The sequence below is a fragment of the Scyliorhinus torazame genome, chromosome 6, assembly GCF_047496885.1.
Source record: "Scyliorhinus torazame isolate Kashiwa2021f chromosome 6, sScyTor2.1, whole genome shotgun sequence".
Lineage (NCBI taxonomy): Eukaryota > Metazoa > Chordata > Chondrichthyes > Carcharhiniformes > Scyliorhinidae > Scyliorhinus > Scyliorhinus torazame.
Genome location: NC_092712.1, coordinates 14,101,566 through 14,113,702, shown reverse-complemented (window position 1 = coordinate 14,113,702; position 12,137 = coordinate 14,101,566). Strand labels below are relative to the sequence as shown.

At 58.3% G+C, this 12,137-nt stretch overlaps 1 protein-coding gene across 1 annotated transcript in view; it reads left to right on the top strand.

Annotated features, from left to right (window-relative positions):
* Positions 1-12,137, top strand: part of wdr97 (WD repeat domain 97) — a 229,449-nt gene that overhangs the window by 62,801 nt on the left and 154,511 nt on the right. The window contains exon 7 of the mRNA XM_072507945.1: positions 8,407-8,555. Coding sequence (XP_072364046.1) covers positions 8,407-8,555 — 149 coding nt within the window. The remainder of the gene's footprint in view (positions 1-8,406; positions 8,556-12,137) is intronic.

Genomic DNA, 12,137 nt, shown 5'->3' with positions numbered 1-12,137 from the left:
AGTACTGAGGGAGTGCTGCACTGTCGGAGGGTCAGTACTGAGGGAGTGCTGCAATGTTAGAGGTTCAGTGCTGAGGGAGTGCCGCACTGTATGAGGGTCAGTACTGAGGGAGTACTGCACTGTTGGAGGGTCAGTACTGAGGGACTGCTGCACTGTCGGAGGGTCAGTACCAAAGGACTGCTGCTGTGTTTGAGGGTCAGCACTGAGGGAGAGCTGCATTGTCGGAGGGTCAGTACTGAGGGAGTGCTGCGTTGTCAGTGGGTCAGTACTGAGGGAGGGCAGCACTGTCAGAGGGACAGTACTGAGGGAGTGCCGCACTGTCAGAGGGTCAGTACTGAGGGAGTGCCGCACTGTCAGAGGGTCAGTACTGAGGGAGCGCTGCACTGTCAGAGGGTTAGTCCTGAGGGAGTGCCGCACTGTCAGAGGGTCAGTACTGAGGGAGTGCTGCACTGTCAGAGGGTCAGTACTGAGGGAGTGCCGCACTGTATGAGGGTCAGTACTGAGGGAGTGCTGTACTGTCAGAGGGTGAGTACTGAGGGAGTGCTGCACTGTCAGAGGGTCAGTACTGAGGGAGTGCCGCACTGTCAGAGGGTCAGTACTGAGGGAGTGCAGCACTGTCAGAGGGTCAGTATTGAGGGAGTGCCGCACTGTCAGAGGGTCAGTACTGAGGGAGCCCCGCACTGTCAGTGGGTCAGTACTGAGGCAGTCCTGCACTGTCAGAGGGTCAGTACCGAGGGAGTGCCGCACTGTCAGAGGGTCAGCACTGAGGGAGTGCTGCACTGTCAGAGGGTCAGTACTGAGGGAGTGCTGCACTGTCAGAGGGTCAGTACTGAGGGAGTGCTGCAATGTTAGAGGTTCAGTGCTGAGGGAGTGCCGCACTGTATGAGGGTCAGTACTGAGGGAGTACTGCACTGTTGGAGGGTCAGTACTGAGGGACTGCTGCACTGTCGGAGGGTCAGTACCAAAGGACTGCTGCTGTGTTTGAGGGTCAGCACTGAGGGAGAGCTGCATTGTCGGAGGGTCAGTACTGAGGGAGTACTGCGTTGTCAGTGGGTCAGTACTGAGGGAGGGCAGCACTGTCAGAGGGACAGTACTGAGGGAGTGCCGCACTGTCAGAGGGTCAGTACTGAGGGAGTGCCGCACTGTCAGAGAGTCAGTACTGAGGGAGCGCTGCACTGTCAGAGGGTTAGTCCTGAGGGAGTGCCGCACTGTCAGAGGGTCAGGACTGAGGGAATGGCGCGCTGTCAGAGGGTCAGTACTGAGGGAGTGCTGCACTGTCAGATGGTCAGTACTGAGGGAGTGCTGCACTGTCAGAGGGTCAGTACTGAGGAAGTGCTGCACTGTCAGAGGGGCAGTACTGAGGGAGTGCTGCACTGTCAGAGTGTCAGTACTGAGGGAGAGCTGCACTGTCAGAGGGTCAGTACTGAGGGAGTGCTGCACAGTCAGAGGGTCAGTACTGAGGGAGTGCCGCACTGTCAGAGGGTCAGTACTGGGGGAGTGCTGCACTGTCAGAGGGTCGGTACAGAGGGAGTCCTGCACTGTCTGAGGGTCAGTACTGAGGGAGTGCTGCACTGTCAGAGGGTCAGTACTGAGGCAGTGCCGCATTGTCAGAGGGTCAGTACTGTGGGAGTGCTGCACTGTCAGAGGGTCAGCACTGAGGGAGTGCTGCACTGTCAGAGGGTCAGTGCTGAGGGAGTGCTGCACTGTCAGAGGGTCAGTACTGAGGGAGTGCCGCACTGTATGAGTGTCAGAACTGAGGGAGTACTGCACTGTCAGAGGGTCAGTACTGAGGGAGTGCTGCACTGTCAGAGGGTCAGTACTGAGGGAGTGCTGCAATGTTAGAGGTTCAGTGCTGAGGGAGTGCCGCACTGTATGAGGGTCAGTACTGAGGGAGTACTGCACTGTTGGAGGGTCAGTACTGAGGGACTGCTGCACTGTCGGAGGGTCAGTACCAAAGGACTGCTGCTGTGTTTGAGGGTCAGCACTGAGGGAGAGCTGCATTGTCGGAGGGTCAGTACTGAGGGAGTGCTGCATTGTCAGTGGGTCAGTACTGAGGGAGGGCAGCACTGTCAGAGGGACAGTACTGAGGGAGTGCCGCACTGTCAGAGGGTCAGTACTGAGGGAGTGCCGCACTGTCAGAGGGTCAGCACTGAGGGAGTGCTGCACTGTCAGAGGGTCAGTGCTGAGGGAGTGCTGCACTGTCAGAGGGTCAGTACTGAGGGAGTGCCGCACTGTATGAGTGTCAGAACTGAGGGAGTACTGCACTGTCAGAGGGTCAGTACTCAGGCAGTGCTGCACTGTCGGAGGGTCAGTACCAAAGGAGTGCTGCTGTGTTTGCGGGTCAGTACTGAGGGAGAGCTGCATTGTCGGAGGGTCAGTACTGAGGGAGTGCTGCATTGTCAGTGGGTCAGAACTGAGGGAGTGTCGCACTGTCAGAGGGTCAGTACTGAGGGAGTGGCGCACTGTCAGAGGGTCAGTACTGAGGGAGTGCCGCACTGTCAGAGGGACAGTACTGAGGGAGTGCCGCACTGTCAAAGGGTCAATACTGAGGGAGTGCTGCACTGTCAGAGGATCAGTACTGAGGGACTGCTGCACTGTAAGAGGGCCAGTGCTGAGGGAGTGCTGTACTGTCAGAGGGACAGTACTGAGGGAGTGCTGCACTGTTAGAGGGTTAGTACTGAGGGAGTGCCGCACTGTTAGAGGGTCAGTACTGAGGGAGCGCTGCACTGTCAGAGGGTCAGTACTGAGGGAGTTCTGCGCTGTCAGAGGGTCAGTACTGAGGGAGTGCCGCACTGTCGGAGGGTCAGTACCAAAGGAGTGCTGCTGTGTTTGAGCGTCAGTACTGAGGGAGAGCTGCATTGTCGGAGGGTCAGTACTGAGGGAGTGCTGCATTGTCAGTGGGTCAGAACTGAGGGAGTGTCGCACTGTCAGAGTGTCAGTACTGAGGGAGTGGCGCACTGTCAGAGGGTCAGTACTGAGGGAGTGCTGCACTGTCAGAGGGACAGTACTGAGGGAGTGCCGCACTGTCAGAGGGTCAATACTGAGGGAGTGCTGCACTGTCAGAGGATCAGTACTGAGGGAGTGCCGCACTGTCAGAGAGTCAGTACTGAGGGAGCGCTGCACTGTCAGAGGGTTAGTCCTGAGGGAGTGCCGCACTGTCAGAGGGTCAGGACTGAGGGAATGGCGCTCTGTCAGAGGGTCAGTACTGAGGGAGTGCTGCACTGTCAGATGGTCAGTACTGAGGGAGTGCTGCACTGTCAGAGGGTCAGTACTGAGGAAGTGCTGCACTGTCAGAGGGGCAGTACTGAGGGAGTGCTGCACTGTCAGAGGGTCAGTACTGAGGGAGAGCTGCACTGTCAGAGGGTCAGTACTGAGGGAGTGCTGCACAGTCAGAGGGTCAGTACTGAGGGAGTGCCGCACTGTCAGAGGGTCAGTACTGGGGGAGTGCTGCACTGTCAGAGGGTCGGTACAGAGGGAGTCCTGCACTGTCTGAGGGTCAGTACTGAGGGAGTGCTGCACTGTCAGAGGGTCAGTACTGAGGCAGTGCCGCATTGTCAGAGGGTCAGTACTGTGGGAGTGCTGCACTGTCAGAGGGTCAGCACTGAGGGAGTGCTGCACTGTCAGAGGGTCAGTGCTGAGGGAGTGCTGCACTGTCAGAGGGTCAGTACTGAGGGAGTGCCGCACTGTATGAGTGTCAGAACTGAGGGAGTACTGCACTGTCAGAGGGTCAGTACTGAGGGAGTGCTGCACTGTCAGAGGGTCAGTACTGAGGGAGTGCTGCAATGTTAGAGGTTCAGTGCTGAGGGAGTGCCGCACTGTATGAGGGTCAGTACTGAGGGAGTACTGCACTGTTGGAGGGTCAGTACTGAGGGACTGCTGCACTGTCGGAGGGTCAGTACCAAAGGACTGCTGCTGTGTTTGAGGGTCAGCACTGAGGGAGAGCTGCATTGTCGGAGGGTCAGTACTGAGGGAGTGCTGCATTGTCAGTGGGTCAGTACTGAGGGAGGGCAGCACTGTCAGAGGGACAGTACTGAGGGAGTGCCGCACTGTCAGAGGGTCAGTACTGAGGGAGTGCCGCACTGTCAGAGGGTCAGCACTGAGGGAGTGCTGCACTGTCAGAGGGTCAGTGCTGAGGGAGTGCTGCACTGTCAGAGGGTCAGTACTGAGGGAGTGCCGCACTGTATGAGTGTCAGAACTGAGGGAGTACTGCACTGTCAGAGGGTCAGTACTCAGGCAGTGCTGCACTGTCGGAGGGTCAGTACCAAAGGAGTGCTGCTGTGTTTGAGGGTCAGTACTGAGGGAGAGCTGCATTGTCGGAGGGTCAGTACTGAGGGAGTGCTGCATTGTCAGTGGGTCAGAACTGAGGGAGTGTCGCACTGTCAGAGGGTCAGTACTGAGGGAGTGGCGCACTGTCAGAGGGTCAGTACTGAGGGAGTGCCGCACTGTCAGAGGGACAGTACTGAGGGAGTGCCGCACTGTCAAAGGGTCAATACTGAGGGAGTGCTGCACTGTCAGAGGATCAGTACTGAGGGACTGCTGCACTGTAAGAGGGCCAGTGCTGAGGGAGTGCTGTACTGTCAGAGGGACAGTACTGAGGGAGTGCTGCACTGTTAGAGGGTTAGTACTGAGGGAGTGCCGCACTGTTAGAGGGTCAGTACTGAGGGAGCGCTGCACTGTCAGAGGGTCAGTACTGAGGGAGTTCTGCGCTGTCAGAGGGTCAGTACTGAGGGAGTGCCGCACTGTCGGAGGGTCAGTACCAAAGGAGTGCTGCTGTGTTTGAGCGTCAGTACTGAGGGAGAGCTGCATTGTCGGAGGGTCAGTACTGAGGGAGTGCTGCATTGTCAGTGGGTCAGAACTGAGGGAGTGTCGCACTGTCAGAGTGTCAGTACTGAGGGAGTGGCGCACTGTCAGAGGGTCAGTACTGAGGGAGTGCTGCACTGTCAGAGGGACAGTACTGAGGGAGTGCCGCACTGTCAGAGGGTCAATACTGAGGGAGTGCTGCACTGTCAGAGGATCAGTACTAAGGGAGAGCTGCATTGTCGGAGGGTCAGTACTGAGGGAGTGCTGCATTGTCAGTGGGTCAGTACTGAGGGAGGGCAGCACTGTCAGAGGGACAGTACTGAGGGAGTGCCGCACTGTCAGAGGGTCAGTACTGAGGGAGTGCCGCACTGTCAGAGGGTCAGTACTGAGGGAGCGCTGCACTGTCAGAGGGTTAGTCCTGAGGGAGTGCCGCACTGTCAGACGGTCAGGACTGAGGGAGTGCCGCGCTGTCAGAGGGTCAGTACTGAGGGAGTGCTGCACTGTCAGAGGGTCAGTACTGAGGGAGTGCTGCACTGTCAGAGGGTCAGTACTGAGGGAGTGCAGCACTGTCAGAGGGTCAGTACTGAGGGAGTGCCGCACTGTCAGAGGGTCAGTACTGAGGGAATGCCGCACTGTCAGAGGGTCAGTACTGAGGGAGCCCCGCACTGTCAGTGGGTCAGTACTGAGGGAGTGCTGCACTGTCAGAGGGTCAGTACTGATGGAGTGCTGCACTGTCAGAGGGTCAGTACTGAGGGAGTGCCGCACTGTCAGAGGGTCAGTACTGAGGGAGCGCTGCACTGTCAGAGGGTTAGTCCTGAGGGAGTGCCGCACTGTCAGAGGGTCAGTACTGAGGTAGTGCTGCACTGTCAGAGGGTCAGTACTGAGGGAGTGCCGCACTGTCAGAGGGTCAGTACTGAGGGAGTGCCGCACTGTCAGAGGGTCAGTACTGAGGGAGCCCCGCACTGTCAGAGGGTCAGTACTGAGGGAGTGCAGCACTGTCAGAGGGTCAGTACTGAGGGAGTGCCGCACTGTCAGAGGGTCAGTACTGAGGGAGCCCCGCACTGTCAGTGGGTCAGTACTGAGGCAGTCCTGCACTGTCAGAGGGTCAGTACCGAGGGAGTGCCGCACTGTCAGAGGGTCAGCACTGAGGGAGTGCTGCACTGTCAGAGGGTCAGTACTGAGGGAGTGCTGCACTGTCAGAGGGTCAGTACTGAGGGAGTGCTGCAATGTTAGAGGTTCAGTGCTGAGGGAGTGCTGCACTGTATGAGGGTCAGTACTGAGGGAGTACTGCACTGTTGGAGGGTCAGTACTGAGGGACTGCTGCACTGTCGGAGGGTCAGTACCAAAGGACTGCTGCTGTGTTTGAGGGTCAGCACTGAGGGAGAGCTGCATTGTCGGAGGGTCAGTACTGAGGGAGTGCTGCGTTGTCAGTGGGTCAGTACTGAGGGAGGGCAGCACTGTCAGAGGGACAGTACTGAGGGAGTGCCGCACTGTCAGAGGGTCAGTACTGAGGGAGTGCCGCACTGTCAGAGGGTCAGTACTGAGGGAGCGCTGCACTGTCAGAGGGTTAGTCCTGAGGGAGTGCCGCACTGTCAGAGGGTCAGGACTGAGGGAGTGCTGCACTGTCAGAGGGTCAGTACTGAGTGAGTGCTGCACTGTCAGAGGGTCAGTACTGAGGGAGTGCTGCACTGTCAGAGGGGCAGTACTGAGGGAGTGCTGCACTGTCAGAGGGTCAGTACTGAGGGAGAGCTGCACTGTCAGAGGGTCAGTACTGAGGGAGTGCTGCACTGTCAGAGGGTCAGTACAGAGGGAGTGCTGCACAGTCAGAGGGTCAGTACTGAGGGAGTGCTGCACTGTCAGAGGGTCAGTACTGAGGGAGTGCTTCACAGTCAGAGGGTCAGTACTGAGGGAGTGCCGCACTGTCAGAGGGTCAGTACTGGGGGAGTGCTGCACTGTCAGAGGGTCGGTACAGAGGGAGTCCTGCACTGTCTGAGGGTCAGTACTGAGGGAGTGCTGCACTGTCAGAGGGTCAGTACTGAGGCAGTGCCGCATTGTCAGAGGGTCAGTACTGTGGGAGTGCTGCACTGTCAGAGGGTCAGCACTGAGGGAGTGCTGCACTGTCAGAGGGTCAGTGCTGAGGGAGTGCTGCACTGTCAGAGGGTCAGTACTGAGGGAGTGCCGCACTGTATGAGTGTCAGAACTGAGGGAGTACTGCACTGTCAGAGGGTCAGTACTGAGGGAGTGCTGCACTGTCAGAGGGTCAGTACTGAGGGAGTGCTGCAATGTTAGAGGTTCAGTGCTGAGGGAGTGCCGCACTGTATGAGGGTCAGTACTGAGGGAGTACTGCACTGTTGGAGGGTCAGTACTGAGGGACTGCTGCACTGTCGGAGGGTCAGTACCAAAGGACTGCTGCTGTGTTTGAGGGTCAGCACTGAGGGAGAGCTGCATTGTCGGAGGGTCAGTACTGAGGGAGTGCTGCATTGTCAGTGGGTCAGTACTGAGGGAGGGCAGCACTGTCAGAGGGACAGTACTGAGGGAGTGCCGCACTGTCAGAGGGTCAGTACTGAGGGAGTGCCGCACTGTCAGAGGGTTAGTACTGAGGGAGCGCTGCACTGTCAGAGGGTTAGTCCTGAGGGAGTGCCGCACTGTCAGAGGGTCAGGACTGAGCGAGTGCCGCGCTGTCAGAGGGTCAGTACTGAGGGAGTGCTGCACTGTCAGAGGGTCAGTACTGAGGGAGTGCTGCACTGTCAGAGGGTCAGTACTGAGGGAGTGCTGCACTGTCAGAGAGGGTCAGTACTGAGGGAGTGCTGCACTGTCAGAGGGTCAGTACTGAGGGAGTGCTGCACTGTCAGAGGGTCAGTACTGAGGGAGCGCTGCACTGTCAGAGAGTCAGTACTGAGGGAGTGCTGTACTGTCGGAGGGTCAGTACTGAGGGAGTGCTGCACTGTCAGAGGGTCGGTGCTGAGGGAGTACTGCACTGTCAGAGGGTCAGTACTGAGGGAGTGCTGCACTGTCAGAGGGTCAGTACTGAGGGAGTGCTGCACTGTCAGAGGGTCAGTACTGAGGGAGTGCTGCACTGTCAGAGGGTCAGTACAGAGGGAGTGCTGCACTGTCAGAGGGTCAGTACTGAGGGAGTGCCGCACTGTCAGAGGGTCAGTACTGAGGGAGTGTCGCACTGTCAGAGGGTCAGTACTGAGGGAGTGCTGCTGTGTTTGAGGGTCAGCTGCCTGCCTTTTGATCCGTATCACTCAATGTCCTCGACAATACCTTCAGTCTTGGTCCTGGATCTCCACCTCGGTGAGATACCAGTGTGTTGGGGGCCATCAGGCCTTCCTTACACAATTGTGAGGAATGGGTGGGCCCAGGGTGGGGGAGATCGTGTTACTCGGACTCTGCTGTTGGTCTGATTGGGTGTGACGGTTGCGGCCGGGTGGGGGGTTGGTGGGGGAGGGGGGGGGTGGGTTGTGGGGAGGTATGGTGTGGTGTACTGGGTTGCAAGCCACAGACATCAGGTGAGCGACGGACTTTGTGTCGCCTGTATCTGTATGAATGTGAGTTCTGGACACTCTGCTGACAGTGCCTTTGTCTGGCCCTCATGTTTTGAAGATTCCTGCCAATAGCTGGCCACCTGAACGGCTTCCTGTCCGTCTTAGACTGGAGTTCAGGGATCACCCAATACCAGGTGCAAGCACACGAGACGGGGAAAGTGCTGACACTGGTGGCAGATCCGGACAACCATCACCTCCTATCGTCAGGTGAGCTGTCTCCGGGGGGGGGAGGGGAGTGAAGGGTCAGGTGAGCTGTCTCCGGGGGGGGGGCGGGAGTGAAGGGTCAGGTGAGCTGTCTCCGGGGTGGGGGGGAGTGAAGGGTCAGGTAAGCTGTCTCCGGGGTGTGGGGGGAGTGAAGGGTCAGGTGAGCTGTCTCCGCGGGGGGGGGGAGTGAAGGGTCAGGTGAGCTGTCTCCGGGGGGGGGGGGGGAGTGAAGGGTCAGGTGAGCTGTCTCCGGGGGGGGGGGCGGGAGTGAAGGGTCAGGTGAGCTGTCTCCGGGGTGGGGGGGAGTGAAGGGTCAGGTAAGCTGTCTCCGGGGTGTGGGGGGAGTGAAGGGTCAGGTGAGCTGTCTCCGGGGGGGGGGGGGGGGTGAAGGGTCAGGTGAGCTGTCTCCGGGGGCGGGGGAGTGAAGGGTCAGGTGAGCTGTCTCCGGGGGCGGGGGGGGGGGGAGTGAAGGGTCAGGTGAGCTGTCTCCGAGGGCGGGGGGAGTGAAGGGTCAGGTGAGCTGTCTCCGGGGTGGGGGGGGGGGAGTGAAGGGTCAGGTGAGCTGTCTCCGGGGGGGGTGGGAGTGAAGGGTCAGGTGAGCTGTCTCCGGGGGGGGGGGAGTGAAGGGTCAGGTGAGCTGGCTCCGGGGGGCGGGGGGGGGGGGGAGTGAAGGGTCAGGTGAGCTGTCTCTGGGGGGGGGGGGAGAGTGAAGGGTCAGGTGAGCTGTCTCCGGGGGGGGCGGGAGTGAAGGGTCAGGTGAGCTGTCTCCGGGGGGGGGGGGGGGAGTGAAGGGTCAGGTGAGCTGTCTCCGGCGGGGGGGGGAGTGAAGGGTCAGGTGAGCTATCTCCGGGGGCGGGGGGGGGAGTGAAGGGTCAGGTGAGCTGTCTCCGGGGGGGGGGGGGGAGGGAGGAGTGAAGGGTCAGGTGAGATGTCTCCGGGGGTGGGGGGGGAGTGAAGGGTCAGGTAAGCTGTCTCCGGGGGGGGGGGGGGGGGGGAGTGAAGGGTCAGGTGAGCTGTCTCTGGGGGGGGGGGGGGGGAGTGAAGGGTCAGGTGAGCTGTCTCCAGGGGGCGGGGAGTGAAGGGTCAGGTGAGCTGTCTCCGGGGGGGGGGGGAGTGAAGGGTCAGGTGAGCCGTCTCCGGGGGGGGGAGTGAAGGGTCAGGTGAGCTGTCTCCGGGGGGGGGGGGAGTGAAGGGTCAGGTGAGCTGTTTCTGGGGGGGGGGGGGAGTGAAGGGTCAGGTGAGCCGTCTCCGGGGGGGGGGAGTGAAGGGTCAGGTGAGCTGTCTCCGGGGGGGGGGAGTGAAGGGTCAGGTGAGCTGTCTCCGGGGGGCGGGGGGGGGGAGTGAAGGGTCAGGTGAGATGTCTCCGGGGGGCGGGGGAGTGAAGGGTCAGGTGAGCTGTCTCCGGGGGGGGGGGGGAGTGAAGGGTCAGGTGAGCTGTTTCTGGGGGGGGGGGGGAGTGAAGGGTCAGGTGAGCCGTCTCCGGGGGGGGGAAGTGAAGGGTCAGGTGAGCTGTCTCCGGGGGGGGGGAGTGAAGGGTCAGGTGAGCTGTCTCCGGGGGGGGGGAGTGAAGGGTCAGGTGAGCCGTCTCCGGGGGGGGGGGAGTGAAGGGTCAGGTGAGCTGTCTCCGGGGGGGGGGGAGTGAAGGGTCAGGTGAGCCGTCTCCGGGGGGGGGGGAGTGAAGGGTCAGGTGAGCTGTCTCTGGGGGGGGGGGAGAGTGAAGGGTCAGGTGAGCTGTCTCCGGGGGGGGGGAGTGAAGGGTCAGGTGAGCCGTCTCCGGGGGGGGGGGGGAGTGAAGGGTCAGGTGAGCTGTCTCCGGGGGGGGGGGGAGTGAAGGGTCAGGTGAGCTGTCTCCGGGGGGGGCGGGGGGGAGTGAAGGGTCAGGTGAGCTGTCTCCGGGGGGGGGGGGGGTGTGAAGGGGGCATTATGTTGAAATGGGAGCCAGGCCGTTCAGAGTCCTGTCAGGAAGCACTTCTCCTTCGGACAGGTCGGAGTGGGAATCTAGAACTCTCTCCGTCAGAAAGCTGTGGGAGTTGGAGGTCGGTGTCCCAGTTCAGTGCAGAGACGGACAGCCTTGTGTTGAGCCGGGGGTTTGAACCAAAGCAGGTAAGACCGAGGTTAGATTGAGCTCGAGGGGGGTATGGCCTCCGTTTCCTCAGTTGAGCACCTTTACTTCCCTCTCCCTTGGAAAACTGCCCAGATACTTTGGGCAGGAGTTCTGAAGAAGGGTGATTTTTATCCACCCATCACAGTTAATCGGGTAGAGTGGGGTCGAGGTTTTTAAAAAGTTATATTCATTGAGATTTTACATTTGAACAAATAACCCAACAAAACCACAGGAGTGGTCCAACGCTGCCAGAAAAGGAAAAGGCTCAACATAGATGCATAAAGGGGAGAACAGCAGTATAGCCAGCTTGATCCAATCATTATAAGCCCAACCAGAGGAGAAGGGAGCAACAGGACAATGCCAAGCAAGCATCGTAAAACGGTGCCCGCCTTCCCACGCTGCGATTCCTCACAATCACCACGAGAGACCAGGATACATTTTCGGACTGTTCAGGGTTTAGAGAACCCCAAAGTGTATCATGGAGTTCCCCTGACCCACCACCTTTACTAGATTGTGGTATGGGGAGCACACGGCCCACTCTGCAGGTGTGATGCAACAGAGATATAAAGTACTTTTAAATTAAAACAATGTTTATTTCTGAAACCAGTTAACACTTTATAAACCCACAGGAAACATCTGAAACAAATACCAACACCAATAATCCCCGCAGATACAATATTCTCTCAGTAACCCTTCATAACTTTCCTAACAACATCCATGAGACCAAAAGACACTTTTTACAGAAAGACAGCAGGTTTACATTCTCTACAGGAACGGGTATCACTTTGAAATCCTCAAATGATCTGGAGACAGTCTTTAGATGCAGCGAGAGATCAATGCACCTTCTGCTGGGATTGCGGCTTCTTCAACTCCGAAACTAAAACACACAGACACACACCAGATTTTTTTGCTCAAAGTGAAAGTAAAAGCAGTCACAGCTCAGCTCCACCCACACACTGACATCACTGCAGCTGTTTGATAAACATCCATTTCTTAAAGGTACATCCACTACAGATATTTGATAAACATCCATTTCTTAAAGGTACATCCACTACAGCTATTTGATAAACACCCAGTTCTTAAAGGACATCCACTACAGCTATTTGATAAACACCCAGTTCTTAAAGGACATCCACGACAGCTATTTGATAAACATCCATTTCTGGAAGGTACTCTCACATGACAGGACGCATACCAATATACGTCTCCCCCAACTCCAATCACATGCAAGACAGTGCACTTATACAAAGCCAAAAAAAGGATGATTACGCCATCCCTCGCCAAGGAGACCCTATCACCACAGGGAAGAAAGATCGTCATTGGGACCCTGGGAGGGGGGGGGGGCCGAATCGCTCCCCCGGTACAATAAGGGGACGCCGTGTGGAGTACTGAACCAGTCCAGGATTTAGAACCGCGCGCTGCTCTCCCAGATGAAGAGAAGAAGAAAAAAATCCCTTAAAGAAAATATGCCCAACCGAGGA